Source organism: Neovison vison, chromosome 10 (genome assembly GCF_020171115.1).
Source record: "Neovison vison isolate M4711 chromosome 10, ASM_NN_V1, whole genome shotgun sequence".
Taxonomy (NCBI): Eukaryota; Metazoa; Chordata; class Mammalia; order Carnivora; family Mustelidae; genus Neogale; species Neogale vison.
The window spans coordinates 58,529,942-58,557,157 of NC_058100.1; the positions used below are offsets into that span (position 1 = coordinate 58,529,942).

A 27,216-nucleotide genomic window follows, 5' to 3' on the forward strand; every position below is an offset into this window, starting at 1 on the left:
TTCACAGATTCCAGACACTAACCCTTTATCAAGTATGTCATTTGCAACTATCTTCTCTCATCCTGTTGGTTGCCTTTTAGTTTTGTTGGTTGTTTCCTTAAGTATGCAGAACTTTTATCTTGATGTAGTTCCAACAGTACATTTTTGCTTTTGTTTCCCTTGCCTCTGGAGACATGTCTCGTAAGAAGTTGCTATGGCCCACATCAAAGAGGTTACTGTCTATTTCTCTTCCAGGATTTTGATGGTTTCCGGTCTCAGATTTAGGTCTTTCGTGCATTTTTAACTTATTTTGTGTATGGTGTAAGAAACTGGTTTAGTTTCATTCTCACGAATATCACTCTTCAGTTTTTCCAACACCATTTGTTGAAGACTTCTTTCCATTGGATGCTCTTTCCTGCTTTGCTGAAGATTAGCTGACCATATAGCTGTGGGTCCAATTCTGGGTTCTCTCTTCTGTTCCACTGATCTATGTGTCTGTTTTTGTACCAGTAACACACTGTATTGATGATTACCACTTTGTAATAGAGCTTGAAGTCTGGAATTGTGATGCCACCAGTTTTGTTTTTCTTTTTCAGGATTGCTTTGGCTCTTCAGGGTCTTTCATGGTTCCATACAAATTTTAGATTGTTCTAGATCTATGAAAATTCTGGTGTTATTTTATTAGGGATTGCATTAAATGTGTAGGTTGCCTTGAGCAATATAGACATTTTAACAATTTAAGAATATTTGTTCTTCCAATTCCATGATCATGGAATGCTTTCCCATTTCTGTGTGTCCTCTTCAATTACTTCCATAAGTATTCTATGGTTTTCAGAGTACAGATGATTTATCTCTTTGGTTAGGTTTATTCTTAAGTATCCTACTGTTTTGGGGGCAATTACAAATGAGATCACTTCCTGGATTTCTCTTTCTGCTGCTTCATTATTGGTGTATAGAACTGCGACAGAATTCTGTATGTTGGTTTTGCATCCTAGGACTTAACTGAATTAATGCACCAGTTCTAGCAATTTTTTGCTGGAGTCTTTTGGGTTTTCTATGTAAAGTATAATGTCATCCTCAAAGAGTGAAAGTTTTATTTCATCCTCGCCAGTTTGGGTGGCTTTGATTTCTTTTTGTAGTCTGACTCCTGAGACTAGGACTTTCAGTAGCAAGTTAAATAACAACGGTGAGAGTGGACATCTCTGTCTTGTTTCGGACCATAGAAGGAAAGCTCTCGGTTTTTTCCCACTGAGGATGATGTGAGCTGGGGGTCTTTAGGATATGGCTTCATGATGTTGAGGTATGTTCCCTCTATCCTTGCTTTGTCGAGGGTTTTTAACACGAATGAACGCTGCATTTTGTCAAATGCTTTTTCTGCAACTATTAAGAGGATCACATGGGTGGGGGGTGCCTCAGTGGCCCAGTGGGTTAAAGCTGCTGCCTTCGGCTCAGGTCATGATCTCAGGGTCATGAGATCTCAGGATCTCAGGATCGAGCCCCGCCTTGGACTCTCTGCTCAGCAGGGAGCCTGCTTCCTCCTCTCTCTCTGCCTGCCTCTCTGCCTACTTGTCATCTCTGTCAAATCAATAAATAAAATCCCTAAAAAAATAAAAAATTTTTAAAAAAGAGGATCACATGGTTAACCTCTTTTATTAATGTGGTGTATCACACTGATTGACTTGTGGATTTTGAACCATGCTTGTATCCCAGGAATAATCACTGATCATGGTGAATGATTCTTTTAATGCACTGTTGAATTCTGTTTGTAGCATTTTGTTGAGAATTTTTGCATCCATGTTCATCAGGGATATTGGCCTTGTAACTCTCTTCTTTAGTGGGTTCTTTGTCTGGTTTGGGAATCAGAGTAATGCTAGACTCATAGAATGAGTTTGGAAGTTTTTCTTCCTATTTTTTTTTTTTTAAGATTTTATCTATTTATGTGAGAGACAGAGAGCATGAACCTGAGTGAAGTGGGGTGGGGGAGGACAGAAGGATAAGCAGACTCCCTGCTGAGCAGAGAGCTTGTTGTTGTGGGGCTCAATCCCAGGACCCTGCAATCATGACCTGAGCCAAAGACAGACGCTTAGTTGACTGAGCCACACAGGTGCCCTTCCTTCTCTATTCTTTGGAACAGTTTGAGGAGAATAGGTATTAACTCTCCTTTAAAGCATTTGTAATTCCCCTGGGAAGACACCTGGCCCTGGACTTTTGTTTGTTCGGAGATTTTTGATTACTGATTCAATTTCTTTGCTGTTTATCAATCTGTTTCAAATTGCCTATTGCTTCCTGTTTCAGTTTTGGTAGTTTGTATGTTTCTAGGAATTTATCCATTTCTTCCAGATTGCACAATTTGTTAGCATATAATTTTTCATAACATTCTAGTTGATTGAGTTTCTGTGGTGTTGGTTATTTTCTCTCATTTGCAATTTTATTTATTTGGGTTCTTTCTCTTCTTGATAAGTTTGGCTAGCGATTCATTAAGTATATTAATTCTTTCAAAGAACTAGCTCCTGGTTTTCACTGATCTGTTCTCTTGTATTTTTTAGCATCTATATCATTGATTTCTACTCTAATCTTTATTATTTCCTTCCTTTGGCTGGCTGTAGGCTTTGTTTGTTGTTCTTTTTCTAGTTCCTTTAGGTGTAAGTCAGGTTGCATATTTGAGATTTTTCTTACTTCCTGAAATAGACCAGCCCTGTATGGTTATATACTTCCTTCTTATGACCATTTTTGCTGCATCCCAAAGGTTTTGGACCATTGTGCTTTCATTATCATTTGTTTCCATATATTACTTTTTAAATTTCTTCTTCCATTTCCCAAGCTGACCTATTCATTCTTTGGTAGGATGTTCTTTAACCTCCACGTATTTGTGCTCTTTCTAAATTTTTTCTTGTGGCTAACTTCAAGTCTCACAGCATTGTGGTCAGAAAATATGCATTGTATCATCTTAATCTTTTGGTACTTGTTGAGGCCTGATTTGTGACCCAGTATGTGATCAAGTTTGGAGAATGCCCCATGTGCACTCAAAAAGAATGTGTATTCTGGAGTTACAGGATGAAATGTTCTTAAGACATTTGTTAAGTCCATCTGGTCCTGTGTGTCATTCAAAGCCAGTTTCCTTGTTGATTTTCTGCTTGGATGAACTGTCCATCAATCCAAGTGGGGTATTAACGTCCCCTACTATTATTGCATTATTAGCAATGAGTTCCTTTACATTTGTTATTGTTTTATATATTTGGGTGCTCCTAAATTGGGAGCATAAATATTATAATTGTTCAATCTTCTTGTTGGATAGACCCCTTTATTAGGACATGGTCCCCTTCTTCATCTCATTACAGTCTTTGGTTTAAACTCCAATTTGTCTGAGATAAGTGTTGCTATTCTTTCTCCCCCAAATCACATCTCCCCACCTCCTACCTTCCACCATGTGGCCTCTTCTCTCCCTCCAGTTATGCAGTTTGTTCTGTCAGTCCTCAGATCGATTTCTTGGGTATTCAGAGTGCTTTGAGATTTATCTAGCTGTGTACAAGAAACAAGGCAAGCCTAGGTTCCACCTACTACTCCACATCTTAGCTCCTCTATCTTGCATTTATTGTACACATATGTCTTTCTTTTTTTTTTTCTTAAAGATTTTTTTTTTATTATTTATTTGACAGACAGAGATCACAAGCAGGCAGAGAGGCAGGCAGAGAGAGAGGAGGAAGCAGGCTCCCTGCTGAGCAGAGAGCCCGATGTGGGGCTCGATCCCAGGACCCTGAGATCATGACCTGAGCCGAAGGCAGCGACTTAACCCACTGAGCCACCCAGGTGCCCCCACATATGTCTTTCTACCTCTAGACCGCAAACTCCTTGAAGACAGGTACTGGTCCTAAGCATTTAGTACAGTGCCTTGTACATAACAGGCTTTAAATGTAAGTGAATGTAGGATGGTTGGAAGAAAGGAATCTGGAAAGGGAGGGTAAGTGGGACAAGCAAAGCTGGGGGAATGGTAGAGGCAAGTAAGAGAAAATCAGCACTAGACAGTCATAAAGGTTATGGGGAGAGAGGTGATTACAAAAGCCAGGTAATCCTGAAGAGACTGGTAAAATCTAAAACCTTTATTTCTCTGATGTAAAATTTATTTGTGGTTTTGGTACAAAGAGAAAGGACAAATTAAAGCTCTAATTATCTAACTCCAAATTTCTGGGTTTTTTAAAAACAAACTTTCTGTGTATTTAAAATACCCCTCCAAAGGACAGCTGGGTGGCTCAATCGGTTAAGCATCTAACTGTTGATTTCGGCTCAGGTCACGACCTCAGGGTGGTTAGACTGAGCCCTGAGTCCGGCTCCCTGCTGGGCATGGACCCTGCTTAAGTTTCTCTCCCTCTCCCTTTGCCCCTCCGACCACACGTGCTCTCTCTTTCAAAAACTAAAAATAAAATACCTCTCAAAATACTTTGATGTGGTCAAATGGGTACCACTTAGAATTTTTATTAACTTATTCACCTGTCTCTATTTATAGTATCATGAAAATAGTAACAGTACAATATTGTGTAGCCTTTCTGCTGACATACATTTTACAAATATTTACTCTAGCCCCCAATTTAAAGCCAGTGTGATATTTTCAGCAATAAGTTTTCAGAAAGCTCAGCCTTCTTCCTGTAGTTATAAAAGATCTGAGTCATCCCGCTCCCAATGCCATACTCAAATCATTAAAACACTACATCCCCTTGGTGTGACAAAAGTCATAATCTCTCCGACTAAAGAATTAAGCCCTCTCCTTACTGATACTGACATATGAATTACTTCTATAATCTTTCTGCAAATAGTTAATAAGTTCTCACAGTCTTGCTTCAGCTAAAGGAGTTAATTATTTACACAATACAATTATAAGTAGCGGAAGCCTAGATTCTGGTCCTGACACTGTCACTTTTTTCCAAGGTCTCAGTTTCCAGAACTACAAATGACATAGTTCAGTATAATTAAATTCAAATAACATTTATTGAGTACATTCTCTGAGCAAGTATATAATGCCTAACTTGTTGCCAGTCTCCCAAATTTAAATATTTTAGTGATTTGAGGTTATTAAAATTTTCCTTCTATAGATTGAATAAAGAGAACACAACAGTTAGCATTTTTCTCCTCAGGCCTTTCCCTCAGACATCTACCTCCCCAAGCCCTGCCCACAGACATGCACTTGGGGGGGGATCACAGATGCTATCAGCTTTCTGGCTTCAACCCAAACCCAGCACGAGGCTGAGAAACAACAGGAGTTCGTCATACCCTGCCCCCTCCTGTAATAGAGGCAGTGCCTGAGGAGGAAAAAGGGAGATTTAAGCAAGGCCTTAGCCTGAAAAAAGAAGAAAAGATTTTAGCAAGAAAAATATTCACAAACTGTGTGACCTTGGCAAACTCCTTAACCTATCTTTAATTTTTTTCTACTAAAAAAATGGATAAAATACTACCCTATTGGACCAGTGTGAGAATTAAATGTATAATCCACATAGTTTTTCACTAGAAAGTGGAATTAGTGACCCTGGTGAATCAGTGGCCCAATCTGTTCCCACAGAAACCAGTTTACTTGCCAAGCATTAAGGGGATTCTACTTCAGGAGAAGGCAGGCAGTAGACGACCAGGCTCTCTTCTAATTCAAAGATACACAGAAAACATGCAGCTGAATCAGCATCACTGGGTGTGTGAATGATCATGCCCAGATAGTCACTATAGTATTTTAGTCTGAATCCTAATCACTAGATTGGCAGAAAAAGTGGGTTCAGTGGCCACATAAACCCAACCAGCCACAAGAACTCTGAAGGACACTGGGCATGACTATAGACCATCTACTACTCACTTATGGGAACAAAGACCAGAGACTAGAAACAGCTCACTCCACAATGTGGAGAACATCCAAAAAGTGCTGATAATAGTCTCAGGCATGTATAAATGTTCAACCAAAGTTAACTCCTATTATTGCTATTATCATATCATGGAAGCAGTAAACATTAAGACTAATAATATCTCCTCTGTGTGAAGATTTGAAGGAAAGGGCGCCCAGATAAACTACTTTAAGGAACATAAAGCTGCAGTCTTTCTAGAGAGTAATTTAGTACTACCATCAAAAACCAGACTGTGCACACCACAGTAATATCTAGAAATCTGAATTTGCGCTTCAGAATATATATATATAAGGCCGACTATTCTTCACAATAGCCATAATAGCCAAAAAAGAAAAAGCAAAGAAAAATAGAAATTGCTTTTAGAACTTTCAAAAGAGATCTGGGGTGCTCCTGGGTGACTCAGTGGGTTAAAGCCTCTGCCTTCGGCTTGGGTCATGATCCCGCAGTCCTGGGATCGAGCCCCACATCAGGCTCTCTGCTCGGTGGGAAGCCTGCTTTCTCCTCTCTCTCTCTCTGCCTCCCTCTCTACCTACTTAAGATCTCTGTCTGTCAAATAAATGAATAAAATCTTTTAAAAAAAAAAGAGAGAGAGATCTGGAAAAGTAGATTATGCTATATCCATGCCACAGAACACTATTTTAATTAGAAAGCAAGAAATAGTTTAACATAGTGTTCTTATCAGATACATTGTTTAATGAGAAAAGCAAGTTGCCAAACAGGATATGCAAAATATTCCTTTAGGAAAAAGAAAAAATATCTCAACCATTAAATGATTTCTCCTGGAGAACCAGAATTGGTGGGCAGTCAGAGTCCATTTTATATTTATTTAAGTTTTTTAACAATAAAAGAGAGAAAAGAAATTCCATATATTTCTCTGTTTGTTTTCTAATACAAAGTTGCTTATCTTCCAAATAATAAACCAGTGGCTGGCTTTACACAGACAATTTTTCAGTAGCTCTGTTAATTTATTTAAATGTCTTAAAATTTTGATTAAATAGACTTTTAAAAACCAGTCAAAAACCATTTTAGTTGATTCATGTAGGCAGTAAAATTTAAATGACAAACATCAACGACATTTACTAGAAAGAAGTTTATCTCAGAGAAAGTCCACTTGGGGTTTTTCTTTACATTTACATCATCATTTGTCAATAATAGTAATTATTTTAAGAACTTTAGACTGTTTCTAACCACTCTCCTCTCTTTATTCAGCTATCATTTAAAATATTATTATTATCATAGTTAGTTAAAATATTATTATTATCATAGTTAGCTGCAGCAATTGTGAATAAATATTCTTATTCTTCCCTAAGCATACTGGATCTAGACAAACTTTTCAAACACAGGCTTTACTAAGCAACTTAGAAAATATAATTACATGTAAAAATGTTGTAGAAAGATAAATAAAATCAAGTAAAATTTATATTAAAAACTGTGTGGCATTTAGCTAGTAGCAGTGACCCTTCAAGTACAAAGTTCACTTATCTATCATTTAAAGGTCAGCCCCACTACCAAAAAAAAAAAAAAAAAAATCTATAGGATTAAATTAAGCCTTCCAATCTCCAGAAAAGTACTTATTTAGAATATAATTGCTTTGCATGTAAATATGTGAGACCCTTGGACTTTTGAAACATATTCATTAAAACAAAACAAAACCTAAAATCCTCAGGTGAGAAGGTAATTACTTCGCTTAAAAAAGAAATGTCAAGAATGAAATCCTACATTAACTTAAAACTTCAGATACCAGAGATTTGCCCTGAATTCCCAATTATTCTATGAATTACTTTAAGTACAAGAAAGGGGTTTCAAGGGCAAAGAAGGGCGAAATCCCATGTCAGTTAAACTTTAGGGATTTCAAATGAAAACATCTTTATATGTAATAGGAACCTGGGAGCAGCAAGAAACGTAAGCGCTCAAGTTTTCATGCAAACTGGTGTAGCAAGCCTTGGTGCTACATCCAACAATTCTGCATAATCGTAGTTTCTTGAATTCAGCCTCCCTCTTACCTTCTAATATCCTTTCCTATCCAAATCTTCATCCTATCCTATAATATCTACAGAAAGTGTTCAGAGGAAAATTACAAAGGCAGCATTTTGACAATGTCTCTAAGATAAATTATATAATATTAATCTTCATCATCATCTTTCAAGAAGTTTGAGACATTAAGCGAGGCAAAGAGGCATCACATTAACTGACATTCAGGAGATTTGGGGGCTGGGAAATGTGAAGCTTTTATCACACCAAAGTTAGAAAAATAATGAAAGATAGCCACATGCATTTTGGAATAACATGAAAATAGCACTAAATGAAGAACTAGGATACCTTTCTATAGGGGTGCTAGTTAATTCAAACTATTTTCTAACTTCTGAAAGGACTATTTTTTTTTAATTTTTTATAAACATTTATTTTTATCCCCAGGGGTACAGGTCTGTGAATCGCCAGGTTTACACACTTCACAGCACTCACCATAGCACATACCCTCTCCCCAATGTCCATAACCCCACCCCCCCTTCTCCCAACCGCCCCCCCAGCAACCCTCAGATTGTTTTGTGAAATTAAAGGTCAAAGGACTATTTTTTAAAAATTAGAAAAAATACAGAAAGGGAGACATGATCATTTAATTCTTGATACTATATCATTACATTAATAATGTTTCAGTTAAGGTAACTGGTATACATACAAAGTACTAAATGAACAAAAACTGACCCCAGCATGAAAACAAAACAAAACCAAAAAAATCCTCCATATAAGAAAACCAAACCTATATAAGTTTAATAACCAAACAGAAGCATTTAAAAATACACACTTAAGTTCTTTTCTAAAAGCATGCAATACAGAAATTCACAACTCATTTACTATATTCACAATCTTATCCTTACTATAAAGTTAAAACTTTAAGTTCATATATTTATATTAAAAAAAATCTTTTGAGTAAAATTATCTTTAAGACTGATTTTTCTAACTAAAGATGCTGTACTATATTAATACCAAGTATCAATCTTCCCTGAAAAGAGCTTATATAACAATATTGAAAATATTTTTAAGATATCAAAATGTACTTTTTCTATTAGATTATCCACTTATGCTAGTTTGAAGTAAATACACACTTGGGGCTTGCCAAAACAACCAAGAGTTGTATTAAGGTATACCTTAAATACCAACAAATTGTTCAGGCACACTAAATAACCAAATGAGAAAGATGGGTTCTTTTTATCACACCTATATGATGAAACAATAACTCTACAAGTTTTTTTTTTTCTTGCTACTTCTCATATTTCCTTTCAAATATATCTCCTATTAAGAACAACCTCAGTTCATGAATTTTGAGTGCTCCACTTAGGGACATCTCAAAATGAAAACAAAAAAATTCATTTTTTACCAACTTCTCATTAGAAATACACTAAAGCTTTACTGTAACACACTACTCATGGCAAAAATTTTTATAAGAATAGTTTACTTTGGAGTACTTATAATAGGAAGGGCATCTATTATGTAACAAATGCAACTAACAAAAAACTTTAACTAAAATGTGGCCCCAGTTATAAATACAAAAGAAAGCATAGTAATAACAGTATATTTTACAGAATTTTAGGAATTACATAAAACGTTCACATTCACAAATATGTGTGACTGTCAGGGTTGGCCAACTTTTCCGTAAGGTCCAAACAGTAAATAATTTCAGTTCTATCACATGTTCTTCTCTTTCTTCTTTATTTTTTTTTGGGGGGGGTGGTTTGCGGGGAGGTTGGGAGGAGATGTTGTTATTACTACACTTTAAAACCACTCTTAGCTCAGAAGCCATTACAACAAAACCAGACTATGGCTAGTTTGGCCACATGTGCCAAACTTGGGACCCTTGCAGAGAAACCATTTCTATTTGCTTCAAAACATTAAAGATGATTTTTTTTCAAATGCCCAATACATTTTTCAAAAAAATAAAATCCATTTTATGAAAAGTGAGGATATACTTACTATAAATATAAAAGACTAGTCTATCTATTGTACAATTTAAATATAATAGAAATCAGTCCCATACACAGTAAATATGTTAGAATTAGATTTCAATCTGCCAAATTCAAGAATCTTACCACTTAAAAAAAAAAAAATACTAGATTCCAGTTAAGGATAAGACCATAAACTTCCCAGATACAAAAATACTGCTGTAGGAAATGATTACAATGTATTCTCTGTCAAACTGAAATATTAATTACTTTTTTTAAGATTTTATTTATTTATTTGACAGAGATACAGAGAGATCACAAGAAGGCAGAGAGGCAGGCAGAGAGAAAGGGGGAAGCAGGCTCCCTGCTGAGCAGAGAGCACCATGCGGGGCTCGATTCCAGGACCCTGGGATCATGATCCAAGCTGAAGGAAGAGAGAGGCTTAACCCACTGAGCCACCCAGGTGCCCCTATTAATTACTTTCTAAAATGGCATCTTTTTTTTTTGGTAGAAGACATGCAAGCTAGAAATTTGAGAATGTAAGTTATTCTCTATTGAATTCTAGATTTTCATTCTTTAGAGGCGCTATATTTTAAAACATAAAAATTACCATATGACTGAGGTGGAATTAAGATTAGATTGAACAGACTGTAATCATGAATTAAACACCACAATTTTGTATAGTTTAGGTTTTTAAATAAAACACAAGTCACAGGGGAAGAAATCACTACTAAGTGCTTAAGTTCAGACGATAGGGGACCAAATCATACTCAAGCACCCAGTGGTTAGACTGCAGCTGCTTTTTTGAAACACCACTGGTTATCTGCAGGGGAAAACATCAAGAGCCCAAATGACAGTCTTAATTAATCTCACAACACTTAAAATCTAAGGCACACATTTGGCACTTGATTACATTTGGGTCAAATCCAATATATAGTGTGATGTTTCACTGTATTACTTAATTCCTGCAAGGATTTAAAATGTTCATTCCCACATAAAACATAAGGAAGTTTAGCTTTAAGGTAAGTCCTTCCAAGGAACTAATTGCAGTGCTGAGAGTATGTACGTACACACAAAAATTCTGAAATGAATGAAGTTAATATACCAATACGCTTTCTTCCAGGGCAAGCTAACCCAGCGCTGAGCCTCTGAATATGGCAATTAAAGACAGCTATGACTCATCACCTTTTCCTATCAATTTTTTCCCTGAAATCAGTCATTTCCTATTTCCAGGATCAGCACCCTTGCTCAGGCTTTATCTCTTCAAATTAGAGATATAATCACAGGTTCTTCATTGTTCCTAACTGCACTTTATATAGCTTACTGCCCACTTAATCTTACTAACTCAAATCTCTGCTCATGCACGCCCTCGCTCAAAATCCCTCAATGATTCTCCATGGCTTCATACAGCTGAAGTCGACACTGTTCAGTATTTTCAGGGTGGCCCTCCAAGGTCTGGTCCCCCTCTGGCTCTCCAACCTCACATTCCCTGTCTCATAGGCACACTGCAGATTCTGCATGCCTCTACATTTCCTGTTTTCACAGATGTCAAAATGCTATACTTCCTACTCTTCCAAATCCCACTAACTCATTCAAATTTTCCCTGACAAGTGAAGTAAAGCTACCATTTACTGGTGACCCACTGTGTTGAAATCTCGGATAGGCCCAGCAGAGGACAGATCCAAGTATGAATAAAGACCCAAGCTTGTCAGAAGGAATTTACAGTCACATAAGGAAGAGAAGACACATGTAACTGTAATTTAACAGAATATCATAAATGTTATTAAAGACAGATAAGCAAAATTACAGTGTACTTCTATATTCAAGGAACAACAGATCACTTCTGACTGGGGATAAATGATAAAGAAATGGCATTTAAACTGATAGCCAGCTGAATCCTGGCAGGCAGAGATGCTAAGGTTTTCACAAGTAATGGAAATGGCTTGAGAAAAGACACTGGAAATCTGTACTAATAAATGCTCGTATTATTCATTTGGCAATTTATCATGTACCCTTTGGAAGAGCTGTTTAGATCATCTTTTTGTTTAGCCAACACTGCACATATTTATATACTAGGGCCTAGTCCAATGGGACAAATGAGATATAAACTTATAAAATGAGGGAAGTAATAGTACCTATGTTGCATCATTACAGTGACAAGTGAAATAAAATGTATATGAAAGTGACTGTTACTGAACTGGTGCTTAAAAAATAACAGGTTTGCTTTATTTTTGGTTCATACCCTCTCTGTGATAAGCAGTTCTAAGACTGCTCCAGAGATTCCTGACTCCTGGGGTACACACCCTACAAAATCCCTACCATTGAGTGTAGGTAGAATGTGTAAATATGATGGCTGTGACTAGGTTGTGTCATAAGGCAAAGGGGAAAGGATTCTGCAGACATAAGGTTCCCAACCAGTCTGACTTTTAATTAATCAAAGTGAGACTAGCAAGGTGTGCCTAACCTAATCAGGCAAATGCTTCAAAGAGGGCTTGGGCCTTCCCTTACAGTAGATTCTCCTGTTGTTGGCTTTGAAGAAGCAAGCCACAAGGAGTCCTAGAGTTGCAAGAAAATTAATTCAGCCAACAATCACTTGAGCTTTGAAGAGAACCGCAAGCCTCAGCCTTACATTTCAGTTTCCTAACTGAAACTCTGGACTGCAGCCTTGTGAGGCCCTGGGCAAAGCCATGCCTAGACTCCTGATCCATGGAAAATGTGAGATAATAAATGTGTATTGTTTTAAGATGCTAAATGTTTTGGTAACTTGTTATGGAGCGACTAATAACTAATACACTCTTTCCCTCCACTTTCTCTTAAATACCTTCCCTTATCAAATATATTTTTAATCACTTTGTTGAAACAGATCATTTAAAATGCAAGAATAAAACAATATTATAAAATCCTTTTCTCCCTCCTTCTCCTCCTCTTTCTCTCTCTCTCACTTTATTTATAAAGTTTGACTGTGTGTATCTGACTTTTTATAAATTTTATAAATTTATAATTTATAATTTAATTATAATATAATTATCATTATAATTTATAAAATAAAATTTATAAAAATATAAAATTTATAAATTTTATTTTATAAATAAAGTATCTGACACAGTATCTAATATGCCAAGATTGTTTTATTGGAACATATTTTGCTCATCTACAAGATGGATATAGTAATAGTGCAGATCTGTGAGGGAAGATATGAGGGTTAAATTAATTAATATAAGCAGGCTATTTAAATACTTGAGACTGGAAGTGTGGTGTAAGAAACAAGACCTGACTTCAACAAGATCTCCAGGCAATGTATGTGCACGTTCAAAGTTTGAGCAGCACTTCTGCAGCTGTTTTGCTTGCCACACATAAGTGCTATATGATCATTACATTTTCCTAAAAAACTAACTTCTTTTCTACATGCCCTGTCTTCTTCTCATTTGAATATTAAAAAGTTTCATCTGCAAACTGGTTTCTGTAGTAAAAGCTCTTTGTCATCACCTTTTCTCTAATCAGACTATGAATTAAGAAATTTGGAGAAAATAAGCCTCTGATTGAGTTTGAGACTATTTTGCTCTTAAATTATAATGAGTTAGGAGCTGTGTTAGCTAACAGTCACTTAAATCATGGGGAAATTTTTTTTAGATAGCATTTTAATCAATCCCAATATAAAAACTGTAGATTATACTGGACATAAAAAGTACAACCAGGAGAGAAGCTTATCTAATATTACTGTGGCTCTGGTCTTCTACAATTACTTGGGCATATGTCTTAAAGGAAATCACATTGTATTTGTCATCTTTTGCCTTCACATAATTTATTATCCATGTTACAAGTAACTAAATACAAGTTTCAGGGTAACAAACAGAAAGCCAGTTTGAAATACAGATGAAGCAAAATGAGGGCACTTCAAGTTTCAAAAGCAGGAGCAATTCAGAATATGCAGGAGTGCCTAAAGGTGATAATGTAATTTTCAAATAATCCCTGTGATGTTGCATTGACTGAGGGACTTACCTTTCTGCTAAGATTCCTTTGAATTCAGATTAATATCCTTAAACCACTTCATTTTTTAAACAACATTTGAAAAAATGCAAAGATATCTTAATTCATTTTACTTTAGATCTTTCGCAGGAAATTAAGAGCAGTTTTAGTCCTTTTAAATCTGTATCCCTTTTTAGTTAAATTACAGGTTAAGGTAAGACAATTTAGAGTGACTTGAACTTCCACTTTTGCTTTGACAGGCAAATTGTTGAAAATAATTAAATAAAAGAATACTCCAATTCCCCCCAGCAGGAAACATTCCTATGCCACCTCCAGCTCTAACTTTTGATGTCTGCGTTGACAGAAATGTCAATTACAGAACTAATAATAAAGTATATTGAAAATGTATGAAATGCCCGATCTATTAAAAAAAGAAAACAAAGTATTACTTCTTACTCTGTGATTTTTGTAAAATCTGTGATTTTTTTAAAAGGTGATGGCTAACAGAATTTCAAAAGATGAGGTGACATCTGAAAAATCATTATGAACAAAAGCAAGAAATTTTTAGGAAAACAGAAATCTAATGACTTGTTCTTCTTTAGACCATATACATAAGGAAGAGAAACTGAAAATTTTTTTGTTTTTCATATTTTCAATGCAATTCCAAAATGTTACATCTGTTTTTCTAATATTTTTCAATATTCAATCATTTTGAGGCATTATAAAAGGAGAAACATTCATTTGTTATATCTATTATATTGTACCTATATGTTTAGTTTTTAATTATTTGTTCATTCATTTATTATTATCCCTCCTATTTACTGAGCAGGCAAGATCTCAATGAGAAGGTGGCAACTGAAGAAAAATTAGAATGAGAGGAGGGAGGGAACCATGCAGCAATCTAAGAACAAGGGTCCCAGCCAGCGGCCACAGCCAGCGCTCCAGCCCTAGGCAAGCGTACACCTGGTGTGTCTGAAGAATAGCAAAAGGACAAGTGTGGCATTTGTGAGGGAGGCAGTGTCAGGGAATAAGGTCAGAAAGGTAAAAATAAAAAAAAAAAAAAGAAAGAAAGGTAAAAATCGAGAGCAAGACTGCGTTCAGCCTTGTCGATCCTGGTAAAAAGAACGTTTGGCTGAGTGAAATGAGAAGCCAACAGAGGACTGTAAGGGGAGAAGAAAAGTAATCTTACAAATTTCTAAAGAATATGTATGGCCGGTGCGTGTGAACACAGGCTAGGGTGGTAGGGCCAAGGTGAAAGGCGAGAAACCAGTTAGGGACAAAGGCAATAATCCAGCATAGGCAACGATCCAGTCAGAGAGAGGTCAGATTCTGGATTCTGAGATTTGGAGCCTGGGAGCTGCCACCTGCTGACAAGGGAAGACTAAAGGCTTGATCCTGGGAGAACCAGTCTTCAGCTATTTATTCCACTTGGAACACAGCTGCTCTCCGCTGACTAGAGAAGAAAAGCAAAACCATTTTGGAGATGGAACTCTGGAAACAGGACTCGGGTCCAGCATCGATATGACTAGTTAGGGCTCTCTCTGGTCTCTCCTGAGTGTGTGCAGAGCCTCACAACCAGACGCAGTCTTCTAGACCACCAGTGACATGTACGATCTTATGAAAGCCCACCTATTCCTAAAATCTTGTTCAAATTCTGGCCAACCTATGGCTTTCCCCAACCAGAATTGTGATCTCATGCTATTAACAACATTGGCCTTCCCATCTTTTTGCCACAGAAATCACTACTGTTTCCAAGAACATTCCAGAAATACAGGTTTCTATGTTTGCTCCAAATCAAGTAAACTCCTTCCAGCAGCTAAGGCAAAGCTACTGATTTTCCTTCTTTCCCCCTTTTTTTTTCTTCTTTCCTCTTTTATTGACGTATAGTTGACACACAATATTACATTAGTCTCAGGGGTACAAGACAGTGACGACAACTTTATATGCTACGCTGTGCTCCCTACAAGCGCAGCTCCCGTCTGCCACCACACGCTGCTCTCACTAGACCACTGACTACATTCCCTGTGCTCTATGTAACTTTCATCCCATGACTTATTTATTCCACAACTGAAAGCTGATATCTCCCACTTCCCTTCACCCATTTTGCCCATCTCCCAGACTCCCTTCCCTCTGGCCACCCAAATTCATTCACTGTATTTATGGATCTGTTTTGGCAAAAGCTCCTAGTTTTCACAGCTTGCCCCACCCTTGTAAAACTGTCATGACAATAAGCCAATGGTGGGAATGAGCAGAAGGGGGCAGCCTTGGGGACTAAAATACGGACTGTTCTTTTCTGAGTTCAGTAGTTTTTCTTGAATAGATGTTTCTCCATTTTTTATAATTTGTCACTTTCCCAAGTCCTGAACTGGCTGGTTTTTGACAATTTTATCGACTTTTATCATTGCTTTTTGATAAGTGGATTCACCAAGCTCCTTACTCAGCCCTTGTAGGCTGAATACTTTTAAATGTAAATTCACCTGAGCAACCTACTAAAAAAAAGTCATAGAAAATATTTTGAAACATACTCTAAGTATAGAAACTGCCAGTACACTAAAATTACTATTTTCTTTTGACTGTTAACATGCATTCCTGTTGTAGAGCTTACCCAGGTGGACTTAAATGGAAAAAGCCTCCAAGCAGAGTAAACAGCACTTGCAAAGACACAGAAGCATGTCGGGAGCCTGGACTGCTACACATTCAGTGGCTAATTCCTCCCTGTTTAAGCTCTCCCTTTCCAGCTACAGATGAGCTCAAATTTCTTACCCCTCTCTGGCCTAATTAACCCAATGTTTTTAATCCAATCTCTTTCCTCTTCTCATCAACTTTCTTGAAAGTTTAAGAACACTGTTCTCCTTCTCCAAATCCACTACAATAAGGCTTTATTTCTCAACGTCAGTAAAATCACCATCATGGAAACTTCTAAAATTTACCAAATCCAATTAACAGTTTTTGGTCCTTTCATATTGAACCTCCCTGTTCATGTGGCAATGCTGCACATCACCCCCACCTTACAAATCTCCACTCCTCAGGCTGTTACTACTACTTAGTCTGTTATTCATCCTCTCAAAATGTTCTGATCATTTTTCTGCAAATCCATTAGCTGAGCTCTCTCTTCCTACATCTATCCCTCAAGTTTCAGTGATCACTTAAATTCTACTTTTAACCTGCACCTCCCACATTTTCTCCCAAGGAAATTTTAGCCATTCTCATTACCTCATTCTAATGTCTCTCCAACCTTTATCTCTAGCTATTAAACTTCTCTCACAATTAAAGGCTATTTTTAATAACTGAAAAATAGTCCCATTTTAATGTCCAGTAAGTTCAAACTCATCAGTGTCTGAAACAGAATAAATCTTACCCTTACCCTGTAATCCATTCTTCCTCCTCTTATCTCATTTGTTCAACCAAAGTCATCCAACAACCTACACTAGAAACCTGGATGTGACCTTTAATTCTTTTTCTTCCCTTCCCTTCTGCTGCTCATGACATACAATTAATTTACAAACCTTTTGATTTTACCTCCAGAATATTCTCAAATGTATCTCTTCTGCCTCTGTTCCTCACAATTTGAAGTAGCCATTTGGACAAAACTGTGTCAAAAGATATCTACCAAAATGGTTACCACAAAAATGAAGCTTGATCTCACTTTTTTTATGGCTAAAATCCCACCATATATACATACTACGTCTTTGTTATCTATTCATCTATCAATGGTCACTTGGGCTGCTTCCATACCTTAGGTTTTGTAAATAATGCTGCAATAAACATAGGGGTGCATTTATCAATTCAAATTAGTGCTTTTGTCTTCTTTAGGTAAATGCCCCATAATGGAATTACTGTATCATATGGTAGTTCTATTTTTAATTTTGTGAGGAACCTCCACAGTTTTCCACAGTGGCTGCACAAGTGTGCATTCCCACCAACAGTGCACAAGCGTTCCTTTTCTCCACATCCTCGCCAACACTTGTTATTTCTCATGTGTTTGATTCTAGCCATTCTCATGGGTGTAAGGCAGTATCTCACTGTGGTTTTGATTTACATTTCCCTGAGGACTTAAAACAACCTGACGCACCTAGAGGACATAAATGCTAAGTGAAATAAGTCAAACAGAAAAAGATATATACCATATGATTTCATTTATATGTGGAATCTAAAAAACAAATGAACAAAGAAAAAAGAGGCAAAGGGGAAAAAAAGACTCTTAAATAGAGAGAACAGGGACACCTGGGTGGCTCAGTCAGTTAAGCGTATGACTTCGGCTCAGGTCATGATCTTGGCAACCTGGGATTAACCCCCTCCCCTGCCTTCAGCAGGGAGTCAGCTTCTCCCTTTCCCTCTGCCCCTCCCTCTGCTCATGCCACCCCCCCCCTCAAATAAATAAGTAAAATCTTTTAAAAAGAGAGAGGACAAACTGGTAGTTGCCAGATGGGAGAAAATGGGAAGATGGGTAAAAGAGAGAACGGGGATTAAGAGGTACAAACTTCCAGTTACAAAATAAGTAAGTCATGAAGATGAAAAGTACGGCATATGGAATATAGTCAATAAGACGGCAATAATGTTGCCTGGAGGCAGATGGTGACTACACTTACCATGCTGTACAATGGAAATGTATAGAATTGTTGGATCATTACATTGCATGCCCAACACTAATATAACATTGTATGTTAATTATACTTCAATAAAAGTAAAAATGAAGCTTGTGCCTAATTCAATAAGACTAAAAAAATGGCCTTTCCAATGCTCAGATACATGATCTTAAGATCCTGGCAGTGACTGTTTCTGAATATTTTGCTAATTAGTAACAAGCTAAACCTGGGATCATTTGGTTTGCCATTTACTTCTCAATGTAACCATTTTCTAGTAATGTTGCTTTCCATAAGTAAGCAGCTCTTCCCTTCAAGTGCATCTGCACAACTTTCAAATCTTCTCACCCCTGAAGTAATTACCACTAAACCAAAACATACCCTTCTAAGCCTTGAATAACATCAAGTAATATGTCAGACAAAACGCATGGAAAATAAAATAAAGCTGGACTTGTCTGTCTGAAAGACTTCTGTTGAAGAGAATATTTGGGCTTCCAAAAGATTTTAAAGAAGGATGTTTGCTTCTGGCCAACATAACTGAAATATTCTATATCTAGAGGTCTTTTTTATTTTTTTTTTTTATTAAAGGTCTTTTTTAATGCACTAGTTGATCTGTATGCTGAAATCACTCTCCAAAAGTGCTTTCACACAACAAATGCAATTTGGACGATAGAGTCTCATGTTATATTTTCATACTATGTTACATTATAGTCTTCCATCCAAAGCATGATATTACATCTAGAATAGGATCTGAAATCTGTAAGATCTAAAATATCTTGTCTATAATATTAAAAATACTACCTTTTAAGCAATTGAGAGTGGAGTTACAATTCATGGTTTAAAGAAGAATACCTTGATTTTGTAGGTCATGAAAATTCACTGGCTTTAGAGTGAGACTAACATAGGTTTGGATTCTGTATATTTTTTTTTTCAAAGATTTATTTGTTTCTCAGGGGAAATATTTTATTTATTTGTTTGTTTATTTCTCAAGCAGGGGAAGCAGAAGGCAGAGGGAGAGGCAGGCTCCCTGCTGAGCAAGGAGCCCAATGCTGGACCCAGTGCAGAGGCTTAACCAACTGATTCACCCAGGTGTCCCAGATTCTGTATATTATTATTAGTCCTCTGACCCCAAATGATTTACCTAAAACTTTTAAGTCTATTTCTTCATATGTTATATAAAGATGATAATACTTATTTCTCAGGGCTAATATGAGTAAAATATAAAATTAGATTTATTAAATATCTAATACACTATATGCCACATATCAGATACCTAATCCATGTTAGTTAACCTTCTTTTAAGTTAGTGGATAGAAGTAAGGAATTTTTATTTACTAAATTATATTATGTATTATATAATGTATAATATAATCTATTCCTATTGAGTAGCACCTCTCATTCTATTATTTTTGTTCTCTCCCAATTCTAGTTCCATGTATTTTTCATTTCTTTTTTTTTTTTTTTTTTAACTTATTTGACAGAGATCACAAGTAGGCAGAGAGGCAGGCAGAGAGAGGAGGAAGCAGGCTCCCTGCTGAACAGAGACCCTGGGATCATGACCTGAGCTGAAAGCAGAGGCTTTAACCCACTGAGCCACCCAGGCGCCCCGTATATTTCATTTAAGACCGGCATTTTTGTAAAACATTACCTGAAATCTTGTGCTCAAATTACTTTCTGGTAGATACTTGAAACACCTGTTTTTTCTTCCTGTGCATATAGCTCAATTACATTCCCAAACCAGTGCTGTGGTTCTTGTTGACCAGAAAAGAATGTGTTTCTAGGTCTGGCCTAAAATTCTCCTGCTTGTGATCTCTGATCTTTTCCTCTTTGTGTTGGCTGGGAAAGAGATGACCACAACAGTGTTCCTGGGAGTCTTGTATAGAATATAGTGGAGTCATGCAATGGAAGGGCTGAACTCTGTAATCAAGAGAATACTATGAAAGTGATATTGCGAGGGCACCTGGGTGGCTCAGTGGGTTAAGGCCTCTACCTTCGGCTCGGGTCATGATCCCGGGGTCCTGGGATCGAGCCCCACATCAGGCTCTCTGCTCAGCAGGGAGCCTGCTTCCTCCTCTCTCTCTGCCTGCCTACTTGTGATCTCTGCCTGTCAAACAAATTTTTAAAATAAATAAATAAATAAATAAAGTGATACTGTATGACTCCAAAGCGAGGACATAAAAGGCACTGCAGATTCTACCTTGGTCTCCTGGATGGCTATCTGAAGGAAGTTAGCCATTATCTCACAATGACACCCAAGCAGCCCCTGAGGGGAGGCCCACATAAGAGAAAGCAAAGTTGCTTGCCAACCATCAGCATCATTTTGGTAATTATGTGAATGGGACCCTTTCAGTCCCACCGAGGGAAGTCTTTAGATGATTATATCCCCAGACAACACCTGACAATTCATAAGAAACTCTTAGTCAGAACTGCCCACAAAAACCATTCCCTAATTCCTGACCTTCAGAAGCCATAAGATATAATAACAGGTTTGGAGTTTTAAGCCCCAAAACGAACAAAACAAAACAAAACAAAACAAAAACAACAACAAAAAACCTCTAAGCTCTACCTCCAACTAAACATAAAAATTTAAGTGGATCATAGACAAATCATTAAGGAAAAAACCTGACAAATTAGACTTCATAAAACTTAAACTTATACTCTCCGAAAGACATTGTTCAAAAAATGAAAAGGCAAACTATACAATGGGACAAAATATTTGCAAAACATATCGATAAAGGACTTTTACATATTCGTATATACACAGAGAGATGAAATATGAAAATTCAAACAGAAAACAACCCAATTTAAAAATGGGCAACAGGGGGCGCCTGGGTGGCTCAGTGGGTTAAAGCCTCTGCCTTTGGCCCACGTCATGATCCCAGGGTCCTGGGACTGAGCCCCACATTGGGCTCTCTGCTCAGCAGGGAGCCTGCTTCCTCCTCTCTCTGACTGCCTCTCTGCCTGTCTGTAATCTCGGTCTGTCAAATAAATAAATAAAATCTTTAAAAAAAAATAAAAATGGGCAACAGAGGGGCACCTGGGTGGCTCAGTGGGTTAAGCCTCTGCCTTTGGATCAGGTCATGATCTCAGAGTCCTAGGATCGAGCCCCACATCCCACATCGGGCTCTCTGCTAAGTGGGAAGTCTGCCTCCCCCCACCCCTCTGCCTACTTGTGATCTCTCTCTGTCAAATAAATAAAAATAAAATCTTAAAAAAAAGGGGGGGGCAACAGATCTGAATGGACCGTTGACCAAAAAGATAGACAAATGGCATATACCATATGAAAAGTTGAACAACATGGTAAGTCATTAGGGAAATTCAAATTAATGTCACAAGATACCACTATACACCCACTAGAATAGCTACTGTCAATTTAAAAATTGACAGTTGCCTAATGTGTTAAATGAAATGGAGCAAGTAATTCATATGTTGCTGATAAAGATGGAAATGGTAAAATTACTTTGAAAAATAGCTTATATTTTTTTATAAAAAAGTTATTCATAAAAAATAAGTTTTTAGGGTCGCCTGGGTGACTCAGTGGGTTAAAGCCTCTGCCTTCAGCTCAGGTCCTGATCTCAGGGTCCTGGGATCCAGTCCTGCATTGGGCTCTTTACTCAGCGGGGAGCCTGTTTCCACCCCCCCCACCGCCTACTTGTGATCTCTGTCAAATAAATAAATAAAATCTTTTAAATAAATAAATAAATAAATAAATTTTTTGATGAAGTTAAACTACCCCTATCATAAGACCTAGAAAATCCACTCCTAGGTGATTTACCCAGGAAAAATGAGAGCAAATATTCACCCAAGACTTGTACTCAAATATCCACAGCAGCAAAGAGCCAACAGCTAGAAACACCTTAAAGGTCCATTAACTAGTGAGGAGATAAACTGTGGCATATCTTTACGATAAATTACTACTCAGCAACAAAAAGGAACCAACTATTGACACAACATAGATAACAAAAGATTTGCTATGTGAGAGATACTATATACAAAAGACTATATTCTATAGGATTCCTTTTATATGAATTGTAGAAAAGGAAAAAGATGGTAACAGAAAACAGATCAGTGGTTGCCTGAGACTATAGGTGAGAAGAAACAGTGATTCTTGTGAAGGGGCATGAGGGAAATTTTGGGGGGGAAGGAGTAATGGAAATATTTTATATTATGATGCTGGTGGTGGTTATACAGATGTATCCACTTAATGAACTATTTAATTTAATAGTTTAATTTAATTTAATGAACTATACAATTAAAATGGGTACATCCAGGGCACCTGGCTGGCTCAATCAGTAGGGCGTGAGACTCTTAATCTTGAGGATCCTAGTATGAGCCCCACACTGGGTGCAGAGATTACTTAAAAATAAAATCTTTATGGGGCTCCTGGGTGGCTCAGTGGGTTAAATCCTCTGCCTTTGGCTCAGGTCATGATCCCAGGGGCCTGGGATCCAGACCCACATCAAGCCCCACATCAGGCTCTCTGCTCAGGAGGGAGCCTGCTTCCCCTCCTCTCTCTCTTCCTGCCTCTCTGCCTACTTGTGATCTGTCTGTCAAATAAATAAATAAAATCTTTAAAAATAAATAGGTAAGCAAATAAATAAAATGGATACATTCCATTGTATGTAAATTATACCTTCACAAAGTGTTTTTTTTCAATTACACACTTAGAACAATGTCTAGCATGTAATAAACACTCAATAAATACAAGCCAAAAAATAACCAGTATCTGTATGGCAAACCAAATAAAGGAATGGTTTCACAGAGAGAAAGAATTCTAAGATCCTTTTTTCAAAGATGATATAAACTCAGAAATTTTTAATAAACCCTATCCTATAAGCAGATCATTTAAGGGCTTAAGTAAAGATCTGCCAGTTAGTTCTAGTTCCTATAAAAAGAATACTAAGCACAGAGCCAAATGAAGTGTGACCCTTGTGAGGCCAGTAAGCATCTCTCAATAGCATCCACGTAGTAAACAGAGCACACACCATGCTATCTCAAAAAACTGTGTGGTAGGGGCGCCTGGGTGGCTCAGTGGGTTAAGCCGCTGCCTTGGGCTCAGGTCATGATCTCAGAGTCCTGGGATTGAGTCCTGCATCGGGCTCTCTGCTCAGCAGGGAGGCTGCTTCCTCCTCTCTTCTCTGCGCCTGCCTCTCTGCCTACTTGTAATCTTTCTCTGTCAAATAAATAAATAAAATCTTTAAAAAACAAAAAAAAAACTGAGTGGTAAAATGATAAAGCAACAACAAAAAACAAGTCAAAACTAAATAACATCAAATGAGTAGTGGGACATGACCTATAACTGAAATTCTAAAGACATGTGAGAAAAGTTGAAACTTCTCATTAAACACTTAAAACATATTTGAAATTAAACAGAAAGCAAAACAGCAAATTTTAACAGATGCATAAATGGCACTGGGAACTATGCAACCAAGGAAGCAATGGACCGAAATCTCTTCTGCATTTAGCAGAATCTGGAGCAGCGGAGCTGGGGAGACTAGGAATAATCAGCATTCTCCTCCCGCGCCCTTCACACACACACAAGCGCACGCACACACACACACACACACAGTGTTGAGGGTTATAAGTACAGAAGCTATGTAAAGAAAGAGAACTGAGTGTCACTTCTTACCCTCATCTGCTTCATCCTCCTGCGGTGACATTGGACCCCCTCCACTAGTGGGAGTGACTGGTTCCTCCTTTTCAGACTGTCGTTGTAGACTTACTACCTCATATATTGCATCTCCAGCATTGGTGTGCCCTTTTCCCTCAGACTGAGAAAGACATAAACATGTGATCCAATATTAGAAATGTGAAGGAAATGCTAAAAGATAGTATTTCAAGGTTCATTAAAAACAGCTGAAATTAAGAGTAGCATGTCATGTTTGATCTCCTGTATGTCTTAAGAAAATTTTTAAAGTGTGTTGTTCTCTGCATGATATTCTAAATGCATTATTCTTATATTATTTTAACCAATGAAACCTACTAAACATTGTGGGAAAAAATTTCTTTTTATCAAAAAATCTTGAACCACCACATTTTCTAGGGTAGATATATAAGTAATGCTAGATTTCCAGGACTGACTACACCCTGCATTGAGATAAAAAGATAGCAGCTATATCCATTAAGTAATTCATGGAAGTAGACAGTTCTTACTTTATAAATGGTTTACATTCTATGGCCCTTTCCTAAGGAGGAAAATTTAAGGCAACTGTCAATTAAATTAGCACAGCCTACAAAGCCCTAGATAACCTGGCCCCTGCCTCTCTTTCCAGTCTCAATTCACACCCACAGCATGTTACTATATTCCAACCACTCTGGCCTTGTTTCAGTTCCAAGAACCTTTAAATTCTTTTCCAACTCAAGACCCTGGGAGATCCTTTGCTCTCTGCCAATAGAGCCTTTCTAACTCCCATCACTCTTAGATCTTTATTGCTAATGTCACTCATACAAACTATCTTTTTAAATTAACATATTAATTAACATATTAACATATTAATTAACTTTTAAATTAACATAACAATGTATTGTTTGTTTCAGGGGTACAGGTCTCTAACAAACTATTCAAAGTAAGTTCCTCATGTTTTTGATACTTTTCATTCCCTGTCCTTCCCCTTCACGGCACTACCACAATGTAATTACACATTTGTTATTATATTTATTTGTTTAATGGCAGTCTTACCACAAGACAGAGGCATCATAACAGCAAGAACTCTGCTGATTTTTCAATCAGAAATAATATAGTATCTGACACATAGTAGGTACTCAACAAGTATCAGTAGAATGAATGGCTAGACTAATACTACAACATATGAACTTTGGAATCAAACTGACATGGATCTGAATTCAAATTTTACTACTAATAAGATATGAAGTCTTGGACAAATTACTCAATTTTGCTTGAGTCACAGTATCTATATCAACTCTGGACATTTACCTAAGTATCTGAAACAAATTTTTAATAATAATACACTTGTTATTATCATCATTATTTCAATGTTTATAGCACACTGGGCTCTAAAAAACACAAAACAAGAATAATATATGCATATATGGAGATAAAATTACCTCTAATATCTACCTGTACTATATGTAATCCATTTAAATTATAAAAATATAGCTACTAGGGGCGCCTAGGTGGCTCAGTGGGTTAAAGCCTCTGCCTTTGGCTCAGGTCATGATCCCGGGGTCTTGGGATCAAGCCCCACATTGGGCTCTCTGCTCAGCAGGAAGTCTGCTTCCTCCTCTCTCTCTCTGCCTGCTTCTCTGCCTGCTTGTGATCTCTGTCAAATAAATAAATAAAATCTTTAAAAATATATATATAGCTACCAATTATTCACTGTTTTCAAGAATTAATTCTGAATCCCAAATTCGAATCTCAGGTGTACCTTCAAATCAATTAGCAAATAATAAAAGTTAAAAATTGTCCATTAAAAGAGAGAAGACAGCCATGAAAAGTTATCGGGTTTAAATCAACCAAATTTTAATTGTATTTCTACTCTACTCAAGACACAGAGACCTCAATCCCTACAGCAACCACTAAAATTATCATAAGGCGGGCGCCTGGGTGGCTCAGTGGGTTAAGCCGCTGCCTTCGGCTCAGGCCATGATCTCAGGGTCCTGGGATCAAGTCCCGCATCGGGCTCTCTGCTTAGCAGGGAGCCTGCTTCCTTCTCTCTCTCTGCCTGCCTCTCTCTCTACTTGTTATCTCTGTCTGTCAAATAAACAAATAAAATCTTAAAAAAATAATAAAATAAATAAAATAAAATTATCATAAGGCAATAGAGTAAAAATGAAATACTAAATGTTCAAATAATTCAAAAGTTGGCAGGAAATGAGAAACAAAAACAGAAAACAATAAAATGACAGACCTAAATTCAAACTTGTAAATAATTACATTAAACATAAATGACTTAAACATACCAATTAAAAGACAAAAACTGGCAGATTATATTAAAAACAAGATACAACTACATTGTCTAAAAAAGAAAAAATTTAAATAATACAAGTTAAAGTAAAATGAGGAAAAAAGCTATACCATGAAAACACTAATCAAAAGAAAACTGAAGAGACTATACACTAATATAGTCTAAAGAGACTTATATCAATATAAGACAAAGTAGACTACCACACAAGAAAAAAACCAGTAGGAACAAAGAAGGTCATTTAACAATGTTAAAAGAATCAAGTCAATGAGAACACAAAAGTAAATATATATAAATTTACCTAACAACTAAACAGTATAAAGACTTGATGGAAATGAAAGGAGATAAAGCCACATTTATAATTGGAGATTTCACATTCCTCTCACAATAATCACTAACAAAGTATACAAAAATACATCGAGGTTATAGAAGAACTGAACACCAATTACAGGATCTAGTATTTATAGATCACTATGCAACACAAAGGCAGATTACACAACCTACTCAAATGCACATGGAACTTTCTCCAAGACAAATTATTTCCTGGGTTATAACATGATCTTTAGTTTTAAAAATTGAATTGTAAAAAATAAGTTTAGTGAGCATAATACAATTAAACTAGAATCAATAAGAGAAATACATCTGAAAAATTTCCAAATACTGAAAAATAAAGCAACACAATTCCAAATAATCCATAGGTCAAAATGAAAGAGAAATGTTCAATTACAAAATACTTTGAATTCAGCGAAAATAAAAATAAAACAAATCAAAATTAGTAATACATCTAAACAGTATAGATTTAGAGCTATAAGTGCTTATATTACAAAAGAAACACCCCCAAATCAGTAATCTAACTTTCTACTTGAAAAACAAGAAAAAGAAATGCAAAATAACACAAAGCAAGCAGAAAGAAGCACAAATTAAAAAACACTTAAGGTAGTTCTTTTTTTTT

At 36.7% G+C, this 27,216-nt stretch overlaps 1 protein-coding gene across 4 annotated transcripts in view; it reads right to left on the reverse strand.

Moving 5' to 3' along the window:
* The window catches only part of RABGAP1L (RAB GTPase activating protein 1 like), a 770,846-nt gene that overhangs the window by 577,336 nt on the left and 166,294 nt on the right, over nucleotides 1-27,216 (reverse strand). For all 4 annotated transcript variants that reach the window (XM_044267366.1, XM_044267367.1, XM_044267369.1 and 1 more), the window contains exon 11: nucleotides 23,972-24,113. In XM_044267366.1, the coding sequence (XP_044123301.1) occupies nucleotides 23,972-24,113 (142 nt within the window). The remainder of the gene's footprint in view (nucleotides 1-23,971; nucleotides 24,114-27,216) is intronic.